The sequence below is a fragment of the Eubalaena glacialis genome, chromosome 7, assembly GCF_028564815.1.
Source record: "Eubalaena glacialis isolate mEubGla1 chromosome 7, mEubGla1.1.hap2.+ XY, whole genome shotgun sequence".
Classification (NCBI taxonomy): Eukaryota; Metazoa; Chordata; class Mammalia; order Artiodactyla; family Balaenidae; genus Eubalaena; species Eubalaena glacialis.
Genome location: NC_083722.1, coordinates 74,959,512 through 74,972,474, shown reverse-complemented (window position 1 = coordinate 74,972,474; position 12,963 = coordinate 74,959,512). Strand labels below are relative to the sequence as shown.

The following is a 12,963-nucleotide window of genomic DNA, read 5'->3' as shown; positions in this document are numbered from 1 at the left end:
TCATTATTTGGCAACATCTTCAGCAGCAAATCTCAGCAGCAAAGGGCAGACTTCCAGCCTACGAGGCCTGGAAAGTCAGGCCCTGCAGGACAGTGTGGGGCAGGGCAAGCTCTCAAGGCCTCGGGAGCAGCCCTGGAAGGAGGCCCCATGAGAAGCCAGCAGCACCTTGCATTTGACCTTTCATCTTTGAGGAGCACCCCACAAAGCCTGGCTGAGGCAGCTCAGGGCTGTGTGGGCGCTGAGGGTGAAAGCTCGGGCCATGCCACATGGCTGGTAAAGAGCAGGGCAGGGATTCAGACCCACGGCTTTTTAGCCAGTTCTCAGCTGTGAGTGCAGGGGACTCGGGTGTGGGAAGGTCTCCCCTTTGGACAGATTTTTACCTTCCTGGTATTTCAGTTTCCTCATCTGTGAGATAAGAAGGGTGCCCTCCTGGTGCCCTTGTCACAGCTAAGGGAGGGAGAGGGATGAAGAAAAATCTGATGAGGCCCCCCCCACCCAGGAAACCTCCCTAGGGACTCTTGAGGAAAGGTTGGTTTCTGGCCACTGTGGAGTCCCTGAGAGCCCTGCCCCAGCCCCTGAAGAGGGTTGCCCACCCTGGGCTATCAGTGCTAGGAGGGGTGGAATGGAGGTGATGCGGGCAGAGAAGCCGACTTTGTCCTTTGCTCCCTGGCCTTCGGAACTGTGCCTCAGGCCCAGCCTCAAATCCATATCATGAGGGTGTTTATGGGGGTAAATTTCTGCCAGCTCTGGGCTGAAGGACAGTCATCTTAGATGAGATCTTGATAACAACCGGCTCTGTGAAATGAGTAGGCGCCCTCCTTGGCCCACCAGGGGTCTGCTGGAACCTCTGTCCACCCTGGCTCCCAGAGCCCTCACCCCACCCTGCCAGTACTCTTGCTCCTGAGAGTGGAGAGACCGGGCCTTACAGAGCCGAAGACAGAGACTCAGAGGTGAAGGGGTTGAAGAGGCCAGATGGCAGGCCAGTGCCCAGGCCCTGGACTCTCTCCTGGGGCTGTCATGTCAGGGAGAGGGCAGGGTCTGTGTCTGAGACCACGCTGGGCCAGAGCTGCTCAAGGTAGTGACCCAGGTAAAGGGCAGACTGGGCTTGTCTGCGGGGTGGTGGGACTGAGGGACCCTGGAGCCTGGAACTGATGACAGGGGTCTGAGGAGCCCAGTATCACGGGCTCCTCCACTCACTGCCTACAGTCTCCAGCCATTTTCTCCACCTGCCAGAGCCTTGCTTTCTTCAGCTGTAAAGTGAGGGCAGTAATTGTACCTGCCTTTTAGGATCGTTATGAGGATGACTCAGTGGGTTATGCGCTGAGCCCTGTCTGACCACATGGGCCTGGGGGTGCCTGTCATCACCATCCTCGTCCTTCTGCCGTTGAGAGGCTGAGGAGTCCTGGGGGAAGGAAGGCAGGGCCACTGGGTGGGGAGGCAGCAGGAGGGAGCCGAGCCAGGGTGGGCGGTGAGGGGGTCCAGACGCAGGCACAAACAATCTGTTTCGCGTAAACATGGGCGCCCACACCAGCCGGCGACACCCGGCGACTTCTGCGAGTTGGGAAAGTGCGGGTATGTTTACTCACACTCCCCCGTGCCAGCTGGCATGCTGGGCACAGCTTCCCTCCCAGCTGCCTCAACAGCCGGCGGCTCCCAGATCAGGGAGGGGGAGCAAGCAGGGGCCCCCAGATCTCGCCTGTAGTTTGATTCACTTTGGGCTCACCCCCTCCCCAATCCTGATGCTATCCTGGACCAAATCAAGAGGACAGGGGGCCCTGAGAGTCTCCATGGCAGGTCCACCTGGCTGGGCCATGACACAGTTCCCCCGCTCTCCAGGATTACCTGAGTAGACAAAGGCGTGAAGGCCGGGACTGTCCAGGGACCCACACCTTGAGTGTAGGCAACTGGTATCCCTGTAGTGGGGTCCAGGCCCTTGGCCCTCCCCAAAATCTGGCTGCTTTCTCAGAAAGTGCTTCCCACTGGGGTGTACACAGCACCGACACCTCAGTACACCCAGAACTGATGGTGCGCACATTGTAGGTGGGAGCTGTTGCAGGGCTCCTCGTGCCCCATGGGCCCCGGGATGCTGGGGGCTCCACATCTCAGTTTCTCTGCTCTGGGAACGCCTTGCCTGAGCTTGGCAGTGGCAGCTGCAGGAGCTGCATGCACCTTCCCCCATGAGGTCAGCGCAGACTTTTGGCTGGGAAGGAGTCTTCGTGACACTGCACCACCCCACCACCAGGCCTGGGTCAAGCACCTTGGATTCAAGGAGTGTTGGGAACTTGAAGGAAGGGGCTCAGAGAGGGGGCTTCTTAGGTAGGCACTGAGCAGCCCATGCTCGAGCTTTAACTTCTGACCTTGGAGCTGGGTGGTGGGTGATGGAGACCTGACCGTGAAGCATTTGCTTTTGAAGTCACAGGAGTGTGCCCCGTCCCCAGCTCCCATGGACTTGGCCATCTGGCATTGTCACCCCTGTGGGAGGGAGACACCCCTGTCAGATTCCTTTCTCCCCTCCCACCTGTCCCCAGATAGCCCCTTGAGCACCAAGGGAGCCAGAACCTGGGGAAGATAGAGTCACAGACTGCAAGCTTCATGTAGGCACACAGCCATGGGAATGCTGTTATTTAATGATGGCAGCCTAGAGTCCAGCTACTGTGCAGGGTGACAGTGGGTGAATCCCTTCTCAGCATCTCTGACAGGTGGGCTTGCATATTTCCTGTGATGGGGAGCTCACTATCTATCCAAACTATGCTCTTAGAGTTTGAGAGCCTCGAGTGTGAGAAAGTTCCTCCAGTTTCCTCTGAGCTGGAATATGCCTCTCTCCCCACAGGCACCATCAGGAACCTCAGAGTACTGCCCTCAGGAACCTTGCCTCTCACTCTCGGAGCTGGGTAGAGGCCAGGACACTCTCACCTAATATATACAAGCCTTAATACTAGAGGCCACGTTCCAATCAGGTCTGGAATAACAGGTGGATAATCAGAATTGCCACGGTTTTAAAGTCAGTTTAGAAATTCAGTTTAGAAATCTGGTTCAGAGGAGCAAACACTGACCACGCCTAGGAGTGGGCCACGCATCAGCGCTCCCTTGTGGTGGGTCATTGCCTTGCCCCAGGGCCAGCGTGGGACAGGGCCTTGCAGAGGTGGGGGGTCTGCATGGGGGCAAGTGCAGAGAGGTTGGCACAGACTGGCCCTAGCTCAACTGGGAGGATTTGGTTTATTGTTTTGTACTGAGTTGTGTGTCTTTTGAAAAACAAGAGATTGAGCCTTTTTATGACATGGATTTTACAGTGTAACGAGGCAGCGTAATTTCCCATTCTCAGCAGCAAGTGCACTTTTTACACTAATTGCATAATTAGACATAATGTACTAATTGCGGTAATGGATGACAGTCAACTAAACTTTAACTTTAAAAACAGGGAGGCGTTGCTGGGGGTGGCGGTGGGGGCTTTGTGCCCCTGTGAGTTTTTCAAAGGGAATCTGCTGGTGAAAACTCCTAGCAGCTTCCTCTTAGGGGCCAAGTGGCCATGGAGCCACCACGGCCTTCTCACCTTGTGATCTAGGCTACACCCCCTCCGTCCCTGAGGACCCCCCCCACTCCACCCCCCGCCACCTGGGTATCTACCTCCCTTCCTGTCAGAACCTGTCCCCACAGCTTCCCTTCTGCCTCCCACAAGCCCCTGTGCTCCTGCCACTGAGCAGTCCATTCCCTCCTCCCAGCCCAAGGGCACCTGCCATTACTCCTGCCTAGAGTCCCTTATCCCCCAGTCACCCCCATGTCTGACAGACTCCTGCCTAGCCTTTCAAACTCTGCTTAGATGGCCTCTGCCCTGAAAAGCCATCTCAGTCTTTTCCTTCACACCCCCAGCCCCCGCCCTCCCCAAGAAGGCCAGTCTCACTCCCACATGTCTCCTGAACACCCCTCCCCACTGCCACCCCTCTGCCACCCCTCTGCCGTTAGCAGTCCGAATGGACATCTGTCCCCTCTGGTGGTGAGTCCCAGGAGGGCAGGGACAAGGTCTGGTCCATCTCTGCTGCCCCAGCCTCAAGAGACCCCAACAAGATCCTGTGGCATGAACATGAGTGCCCCAGTGGGGTGGGGAGGAGATGGGGCCATTTATGGGCCACCAACCAAGGAGGGCCACATCCTCATCTGCTCCTGAAAGCCAGGTCAACACTGCCTTTGTGTCCTCCATCATAGCCCATCATGGGCCACATTGTAATGGCCTGGGTAGGCATCTGTGACCCTCTCTAAACAGAGTGTTCATTCTAGGAAATCCCTATTCAATATGAAGGTTAGTTATTAATAATGTGACAACCAGCATCACAATATACAAACCTTGCTTGTGACGTGACACCACATACAGCTAACTAACTGTGGAGCCAACCCACCACAGGATGCTGGCAGGGTGGCATGGCCATGTGGGACCCTAACGTGGCAGCTGGTGATTGTCAGCAGCTGATGAAGCATGCAGCCGGGTGGCCCATAACCCACTGCCTGTGCGCCGACTGTGTGCTCTGAGGGCTCTGGGGGCCCCTTGCCCTTGTCCTACTGTAAGCCTCACACCAGGTGGGCCAGAGAAGGGCCACAACCCCTGCCCCAGGGAACTTTCTGCCACACACACAGTCCAGGGCCTGGTGTGTCCCTAGAGCAGCTGGGTCAGGGTTTTCGTGTACCTGCTGTGAGCGGCCCAAAGGAACTGGGCTGTGGGGCTCAGGTTGGTTGGGTGTGGGGAGCGTCCAGGATGTGCAGCCTGTCCTGGATCTGACCTGAGTGCTCTCAGTGGGAGGGTCTGCAGGTACCTGGCTACTCCATCCACCCTATGGTCTTCAAGGGTGATTATTAGCAGCTATGTCAATACCCTTGATTTTCCCCACGAAGGCAGGAGACAGGGGCAGCAGCCTGGCGGGAGGGCAGGGGCCAGCATTGCCCTGACTGACTGGGGTTCCTGAGCTTTTCACTACCAGTCCCTCCATCCCTCCACCACCCTTTTGGCCCAGCTCAGGATCTCTGGGCCACCATGAGCCCCCTATCCTCCAACCTAAGGCTCCCCTGATCCCTGGCACAAGTGTACCCCTTATAGCAGCTGGCCCTTGTCTCCAACCCCAGAGCCTGTGCCCACTCCAGTGCTTGCCCATGCATGCCGGCCTAGGGAGGCCAGCCCACCATCTCTAGGGACCTGTTGACATGAGGGCTGGGCAGTTAAAACTCCTACCAGCTGCTCCTTTCAATACCAGGGACCAGACACTGAGACATGGCTAAAGGGGGCTGGAGAAGAGAAAATCCCCCAGGAAGGTCATATCATGGGGTTCGGCTCCCCCCACCCTTCCTGTGCCCTGCTCAGCACCCTGGGCAGGGGAAGGGGGCAGGATGCTGAAGCACCCAGATGAACCCCCAGCTGAGTTTGGGCCTTTGAGGAGACAGGCAGCAGCAGGGCCCAGCCTGCATCAAATCTTTCTCGTTCCATTTTCTTTCTGATTTAATTTTCCAGAGATTAGGGCCCGTTCACCTTCGCTGCAGAGAGGAGCCTCGCACGCATGCCTGTTTTTACTCCCAGGGTTGGGTGGTTGGTTAGTTGATCAGGCTGGTTCTGCTGGTCCTCCCCCTCTTCCCCTCCAGAATGGCCCTCCTGCCTTCCACGGGCCTCAGGCTTTCAGCATCACTCTGGGTCCCCCAGGCCCCTTTCAGGGCCCCCAAATTCCCAGCTGATACCCTGTGCCTCACCTTCAAGTTTGGGGATAAATGCAGGGAACAGAACTGCACAGAGTGTGACCTAAAGCAAACACTTTGGATAAGACAGACTGTTCTTATCTGAGCTCTGCCGTGTAACATATCCTCTCTGGCCTTCAGTGTCCCATCTGCTAAACGGGTGTGATCAGAATGGTCCTTCCTCAGGGGTTGTACATCAGCGAGGTCAAGTTTGTGAAGCACCTGCCCTTGGGTGGCTAGAGCCATCACTTGGCAAACAGGGCTGTATCTGCAGCCTACACAGTCCCTCTTCCCTCCTTTCCCCTCCTCTCCCTTGCCGTCCTTGCCCTCCTTTTCGTATCCATTTCTCCCACCTTCCTCCTCTCCCTGGGCAGGTTAGGTGCTGGCTTAGGTCCAGGCCCCACTGCTGCTGACCTTCTGGGACTTAGCAAAATGCCTCAACAGTCTGATGGGGGCCTGTCCAGGTCACTGGTTCTGGGGCCTTTTGTCTCCTGTGGTGGCTGTCTCTATGTTCAGGTGCCTCAGACCTTATTCCCCTCCCAGTCAGGACTGTTTGGAGCTGGTGAGGATGAGGCTGGCTCCATCTGCCCCTGCAAGCATCCAAGCTTCCTGTCCAAGGTAACTGTTCCTCCAAGTGTCCTCCATGCTCACCTCCCCCTTATGTAGGGACATCTATGGAAGCAGGAGGCTAGGCAGAGGGCCTGGGGCCCCTGACGAGGCCTTGACCCCCACAGGCCCTGGAAATTCCGAGGCCAAAAGGCAGGTTGGCCAGACATGCTGCCTAACAAAAGAATTACTAGAGCTGAGAGAGGGTTGGGGTCGGGGCCAACAATGCGGGGGGTTGGGGGAGGGGGGCGTTGCAGGAAGTGGGTGGGTGGGAGATGAGAGACATGGAAGGACAGGTCTTGATAACTGGTAGGGGGTGCCTTCAAGGGGAGGAGGATGCCTGGGCGAGCACTGGCCATAGGTATACGGTACAGGATGGGGGAGCCAGGAACTCCTGGGAAGAGGAGCTGCAAACAGCCTCCTGAATTATCCCTCAGGGCCTCAGCTGCCGCCACTCTCCCTGTTCCTCAGCCCCTCTGTCGCTGTGTCTCCTGCCCTCCCCGACGTGTCCACCTGGCTCCAGCCAGCCTGTCCCCTAGTCTGCTGCCCTGTGCCACTACCATTCCCCATCTCCTCTCTCATGGCTGGCATGGAGCTGTCACAACCTGTAGACCTGCTGGCCCCCATCTCTCTCTTTGGTCCAGCTGCCTGTGCAGAGCCAGGGGCCACGCAGGCTGCGCTGCTGTGGGGGGCCGTTGGGTTTTTCCAATTGCCTCTCTGGGCCGAGGACACCAGTGGGCATGCAGTCCTGCTGTGGTTGTTGAGGCCCTGCCCCCGGTGCACCCTGGTCTTCCTGTTGCTTCCGAGCTGACCCCAGGGACCAAGGCTAGAGGCTGGGGTTGAGGGGAGCCAGCCCTGGCTATGCCCTGGAGCTGCCCTGGGCTCTCCTGGGCTTCCTCCTGGACCTGCAGGTGGAAAGCACCTCCCCGGACCACATCAGTGGAGAGATGACCTATCCCCCAGGGTGGGACCATCTGCTGGGCTGTGTCATTTGGATCTCTGGGACACGGGGTTCAGCTCAGGGCCCCACCCCAGGGGACAGGGACAACTGGAGCAGGTCCGGGGGAATGTTGAGAGGGGTGAGGTACCTGGCATGGAAGGATCGAGGGCTGTTGCATCTCAAGGGCTCATTTGGGATTGGGGGACAGGCTTGGCTAGTAGCTCCACCAGCCTCTGCAGTTCTGGAATTCTGCCCTCATCTCACCAGAAACTCCTTCTAGCCCATTTCCCTACCCTCACTCTAGGGAGGATTTAGATAAGTGGGGAAAGGCAGAGGGGAAGTAGGCACAGCGTAAGCAAAAGTGCAGCAGTGGGAATCAGCATGGGCTAGGGACCCAGAGGCCTGCATGCAAGTGCCAGGTCAGTGAGCTGGAGAGGCCTCGAATGCTGGCACCAGGGCCCAGCAGAAGGATGTCATGGTGGGTCTTTGGGTAGACCCAGGAAGAAAGCATGGCAGATGCAGCCCCAGGCTCCAAGGGACAGCACACCTGCAGGCAGAAGTGGTAGAGTCAGACCTAGGTCACGCTGGCTCCAGAGCTCTGCTCCTGAACATGGAATTGGGCATATGCATTGGCTGAGTGTCCACTGCACACAGGCCTGGTGCCTGGGGAGAGATGGAAGGGAGCTGGCCATGGCTGTACACTATCCATGGTGTCCCTGTGTCTAGGCTCCCCTGTTATCACCACCAGGGCCAAGGCCAAGGTGCTGGGGACAAAGACAGGATAGCTGATGGAGGGGGTGCTGTCCAAGGAGGCCCTGGGTGGGGCTGGAGGGGGCCAGACCCAGGGAGACCAAGGCTGCCTGCCCAGGAATGGGAGCCGATGACTTTGGATCCTAAGTGTGCAGATCTAGCCAGGAGAGAGTGGAGGCAGGGAGGAGACTGTGATTCCTTCTGCAGAATTCTGGTGATCCTAAACAATAGCAGTAGTGACAATAGTATAGGCTCCTCATGGCATGAATCTTTTGGTCCTTGGTCCGCCTGTGAGGGGAGGACTGCCATTCTCTCATTTAATAGATCGGACACTGAGGTTCAGAGATGGGGTATTTCTTAGCAGGGTCCCTGCTTCCAAGCCCTTGAATCAACTGTCAGGGTCCTCGGGTGTGACCCTGCCACCTGGAAACCCACTCCCTCTGCGGCCCCTGAGCCCTGGTTCAGTCACCATGCCAGGTTGCAACGGGCATCCTGGACGCAGAGGGGAGGGCCCCCAGGTTCCCTAAGGAGAGTTGTCAGGAGGCTGCATGGTCCAGCCTCCAATACTAGGGCTGCCGCCACTATGGACAGCCCTGATTGGGGCACCTGGGAATGACCTTGACAGGGGAGTCAGTTATGGGAACTTTATCCCCTGCCCTGAGAAGCCAGGTGGCTGCGCCCCCTGCTGACGCCAGTGGGCCGCGGTGTGCTCAGCTGAGGTTTCAGCCAGTGTGGTTGAGACGAGGCCTCAACACACCCAGGGGCAATGGTCCAAGATTGGGAAAGGGTGTATTTTTAATGTGTTGAAACCTGCGAAGAAGGTGTCAGGGAGGATGGGTGACTGGTTTTTCCACTCACAGTCGTGTGGCCTTGACCTATCCTTTCCTATTTCTGAGCCTCGGTTTCCCCAACAGTGGGCACCAGGCACCAGGCTCCCTGCATTTCTCAGTGATCCCCAGGGTCTGACCCCTCCTTGGCCTCAGCCTCCATCGCTGTCTTCCATCCGGGGGCCTCTGTCCTGAGGCAGGCCCTGGGGGGCCCAGGGAACAGCCTGGCCTGGTGCCCACTTGGGGCCTCCATCCTCCCTGGCCGTGTAGCCAGGCCTGCGACTCGCCCTGTAATCGCTGCTTCTCTGTGGGAAGGAGCGACTTCACCACAAATTATTTTGTTCCAAGAGAAGGACAAAAAGAAAAGAGAAGCCGGGAGGGATGGGGGGCGGTGGGAGGAGGAGATTGCCTGAGCCAGCTTTGAGTGGTGCTTTAACCCTTGGACTGCCAGGCGCTGGGTGGGCAGCAGAGCAAGGGCTCTGGAAGCACCCGGTCCCCCACCTCCTCCCCCTGTCAGATGCCAGAGGCCTTTATCTCCCCTCATCTGGCTGTCACTCTACTGACCTTATCTCCCCTGCCTGTCTGTCTCTCATCAGCGGCCTCTCCCACCTCCTTATCTCCTCCTCATCACCTCCTCTTTGTGTCTCTCCACATCCCTCCACTTCTGCACAGCCTGATGGCAAAGTCTGGTGGCAGCAGCTCAGTTGTGGCGACCAGCCTGTGACCTCTGGTGAAGGAGCCAGCTTGCAGCACGGACTTCCTGGGGTAACCTGGATGGACACATGGACTCATTCAGGCTCAGAGGCACATGCAGGGGTGTGCAATGCAAACACACACATATGCACACACACATGCACGTGCATACACCCAAGACCCCAGCCATGAACAAAGACGCCCACAGAAACCTGCTTCTACAATTCCCATACAGCCCCCAGGCTTTATCTAGTGGCCCTAACCCCACCCACCCCAACACTCAGGCTCGTGCACACAGATGGATGTGCGTCGAGCCATAACATACACATTCACACATGCAGATGCAAACTGTCAGATTTACACCCCCAAGTGCATGTGCGCACAGGCCGACCCCACCCCCCCAAGGAAGAGGGAGAGGGCAGATTCATTCCCCCCATATGCCTCTTCCTCCCTGGTCCCTGCCCCCATATTCTGTGCCCAGAATGACAGAGGAACCCCTAGGGGCACCCAGAACTCCCGCAGTAGTTTCTGCAAATGCCCTGAGGGAGCACCAGCGAAAGGGGGTACGGATTCCTGAGCCTGTGTGGAGAGGTGGCTGTGTGTGTGATGCATGTGTGAGTGTGTGGGTTTATGTACACACGTGGGTGTGAGAGCATCTTCTTGTTGGTATGTGGTATACAATGTGTGTCTATTGGCTCCATCTCCCCCCCACACCCTGCCTCCCATCCAGCCCACCCTCCCCACTGTGCTGCTCTTAGCCACCCTGAGCTGGTCAGGGAGGTGCTGCTTACGGCCCCTGGAGGAGGAAACCTGAGTCCCAGAGAAGGTGGCGACAACCTTGTCCCACCAAACACACACAACCAATGCAAGTTGTGGAGCTCATGGCCTTGCACTTCTTCCAAGTCTATCAGAGCACTGGGCCTAACCCCAGACCTCCCTGTTCTCTCTCAGTGGCCAAAGCCAGGGTTGAGGTGGGGGTGAGGACTGTTCTGTGGTGAGCTATGCAGAGAGGGTATACGGGCACCATGACATGGGGATGTGGGACCACCCTGGCCTCACCCCAGGCTTCTGCTTCTTTCCAGATCTACAAAGACAACAGGAATCTGTTTGAGGTGCAGGAGAATGAGCCTCAGAAGTTGGTGGAGAAGGTGGCGGGGGACATCGAGAGCCTGCTGGACAGGAAGGTGCAGGCCCTGAAGGTAGGTGCGGTTGTTTAGGTTGAGAGAAGACCAGGCAGAGTGGCCTGCACTGTGAGGGCAACGTCCCCACCCACCATGAGCACACAGCCCTCCTGGCCCTCTGAATTCAGGCTGGGCCATCACTGGCGGAATGTGCCGCGGGGACCGTGGGCAGCTGTGGTAGGAGCGGAATAGTTTCATCTGGAGTAGGCTGCGTGAGTGGTGACCTGGGGCCTCGGGGGCCCTGTGTGGGTATGATGGCAGGCCCCACCTCTCCCTTCTGTTGGGAAGGTGGGCTGCAGGCTGAGGCGGAGGGAGTGTGGAGGGCCCTGAATGCCTTGCAGAGAAGGCTAAGGCCACGTGATGCTGGGAGCTGGAGCTCCAATTCTGCCCACGATTTCTCCGCCTCCCTCTGGGCCTTAGTCTGCCCATCTATACTGAGTGTGCCTGTGAGCTCCAAGGCACCAGGGTCCTGTGAGATTACAGGACCTGCTGGTCCACGCTGACCAGGTCTATGAAGCCCACAAACCCCGGTACTCAACCCACCCCAGGGAGAGCAGGTGGGAAGGGGCTTCTCGAGATGCAAGGTGCCCTGGGCAGGTTGTGCAGTAAAGAAGGGAGGGGGGTTCAAGCTTCCCCCAGATCAGAGGCATAACTGCTGTTGCCCAAACCTTTGTCAAAGAGATGAGTCCAATTAAAACGAATGAAGTACTGATACACACGACAACATGGATGAACGTGAAAACATTACACTAAGGGAAAGAAGGTCGTCACAAAAGACCACCTACTGTGTGATCCCATTTCTGTGAAATGTCCACAATAGGCAAATCCATGGAAATGGAAAGTACATTAGTAGTTGCCTAGGGCTGGAAGGGAGGGGATAGGGAGTGTCTGCTAACGGGTACAGGATTTCTTTTGGGGGTGAAGAAAATATTCTAAAATTAGATTGTGGTGATGGTTGCACAACTCTGAATACACTAAAAAAAACACTGAATTGTATACTTTATGTGGGTGAATATTATGGTATCTCAGTAAAGCTATTTTTTTTTTTTAATGAGCAGGGCCTCACATGTCATGCCCAGGCTCGGGCCAGAGGCCTGGCAGGGTCAAGTCAGAGCAGCCAAACCCCCACCACATCCAGGCCCAGGGAGGGAACTGTGACCCCCTTCTCCAGGAACTGGGCCCTACTGTCCCCCTGAGATCCCCTGCCTGCCCCTGTGTGACCTGGGATCATGGACTAGGGAAAGGCTGGCCTCCTGGGACCAGAGGAGGTGGGCCCTGAGGGCCTCCCACCCAGTGTGGAGCCGGAGCACCCAGAGCTGGGCCCAGCCTGACCTTGGGGATCTCCTAGTCACAGGTGGGGACAGTTGGAGGAGTGAACTGTCATGGGGAGGAGGCAAAGCCAAGCCTTCAGCTGGGCCGGCCGTCCCTGTGGGGGTCCAAAAGTGTCCCCCTGGTTGTAGGAACCATCTGCTTGCCTCACGCAGCCAGCACGCCATGTCCCACCTCCTTGCCTTTCCTAGAACTGGGCACCACCTGGACACTCTCCCCTCCTTTCTCTGTCTGTCTCTTTCTCTGTCTCTTAGTCTCCCTCTCCCTGCTTCATTCCAGACCCCCTGTTTGCCCACTACTTCCTTGCTTTGCTGCGCCCCCCAGCCCAGGCCACCAGCCCTGAACTTGTGTCGAAACCATCTGATAGATTTGGGAAGGGGCACCCTTCATACCTTTAGGCCTGCCTCCCACCCCAGCTTCAGGACGAGTTGCCTTGCCAGGGGGTGCTGAGTGGTGGCAATGACAGATGCCCGACCTGCCCTCTCCATGTGGAGCCCAGGGCCCAGCCCCTGCCCATCGCCTCTGAGCATCACAGGGCTGGAGTCGTTCCCCAAGCTCCTTTCCCCACTCCTCGATGAACAGCTTGGGGGTGGGGGAACCCAAAGCCCGGGGTTCCGACCCGAACTCTCTCCCTATACCCCACGTGGCAGATTCTGCCCGGTGAGGCAGTGCAGATGTCTGCCTCCTTCCCACTGAGTCTGCAACCCAGGCACCCGTGGCCTGGTACACAGTTGGTTCTCAAGGGAGGAATGATAGGAAAAGGCACTCACTGATTAGGTACTCAGCGTGTGCTGAGTCCGTCACACGTCATTCTTACAGCAGCCCCCCGAGAGAGACACTGAGACTCAGACATGCCATGCATTAGGCCAGGATATGGCAGAGCCAGGATTTTAACCCATGTCACTCTGACCCTAAGCCAGGCCCTTGA

At 57.4% G+C, this 12,963-nt stretch overlaps 1 protein-coding gene across 5 annotated transcripts in view; it reads left to right on the top strand.

Moving 5' to 3' along the window:
* The window catches only part of CACNA2D2 (calcium voltage-gated channel auxiliary subunit alpha2delta 2), a 138,203-nt gene that overhangs the window by 57,347 nt on the left and 67,893 nt on the right, over positions 1 to 12,963 (top strand). For all 5 annotated transcript variants that reach the window (XM_061195396.1, XM_061195394.1, XM_061195395.1 and 2 more), the window contains exon 3: positions 10,608 to 10,724. In XM_061195396.1, coding sequence (XP_061051379.1) covers positions 10,608 to 10,724 — 117 coding nt within the window. The remainder of the gene's footprint in view (positions 1 to 10,607; positions 10,725 to 12,963) is intronic.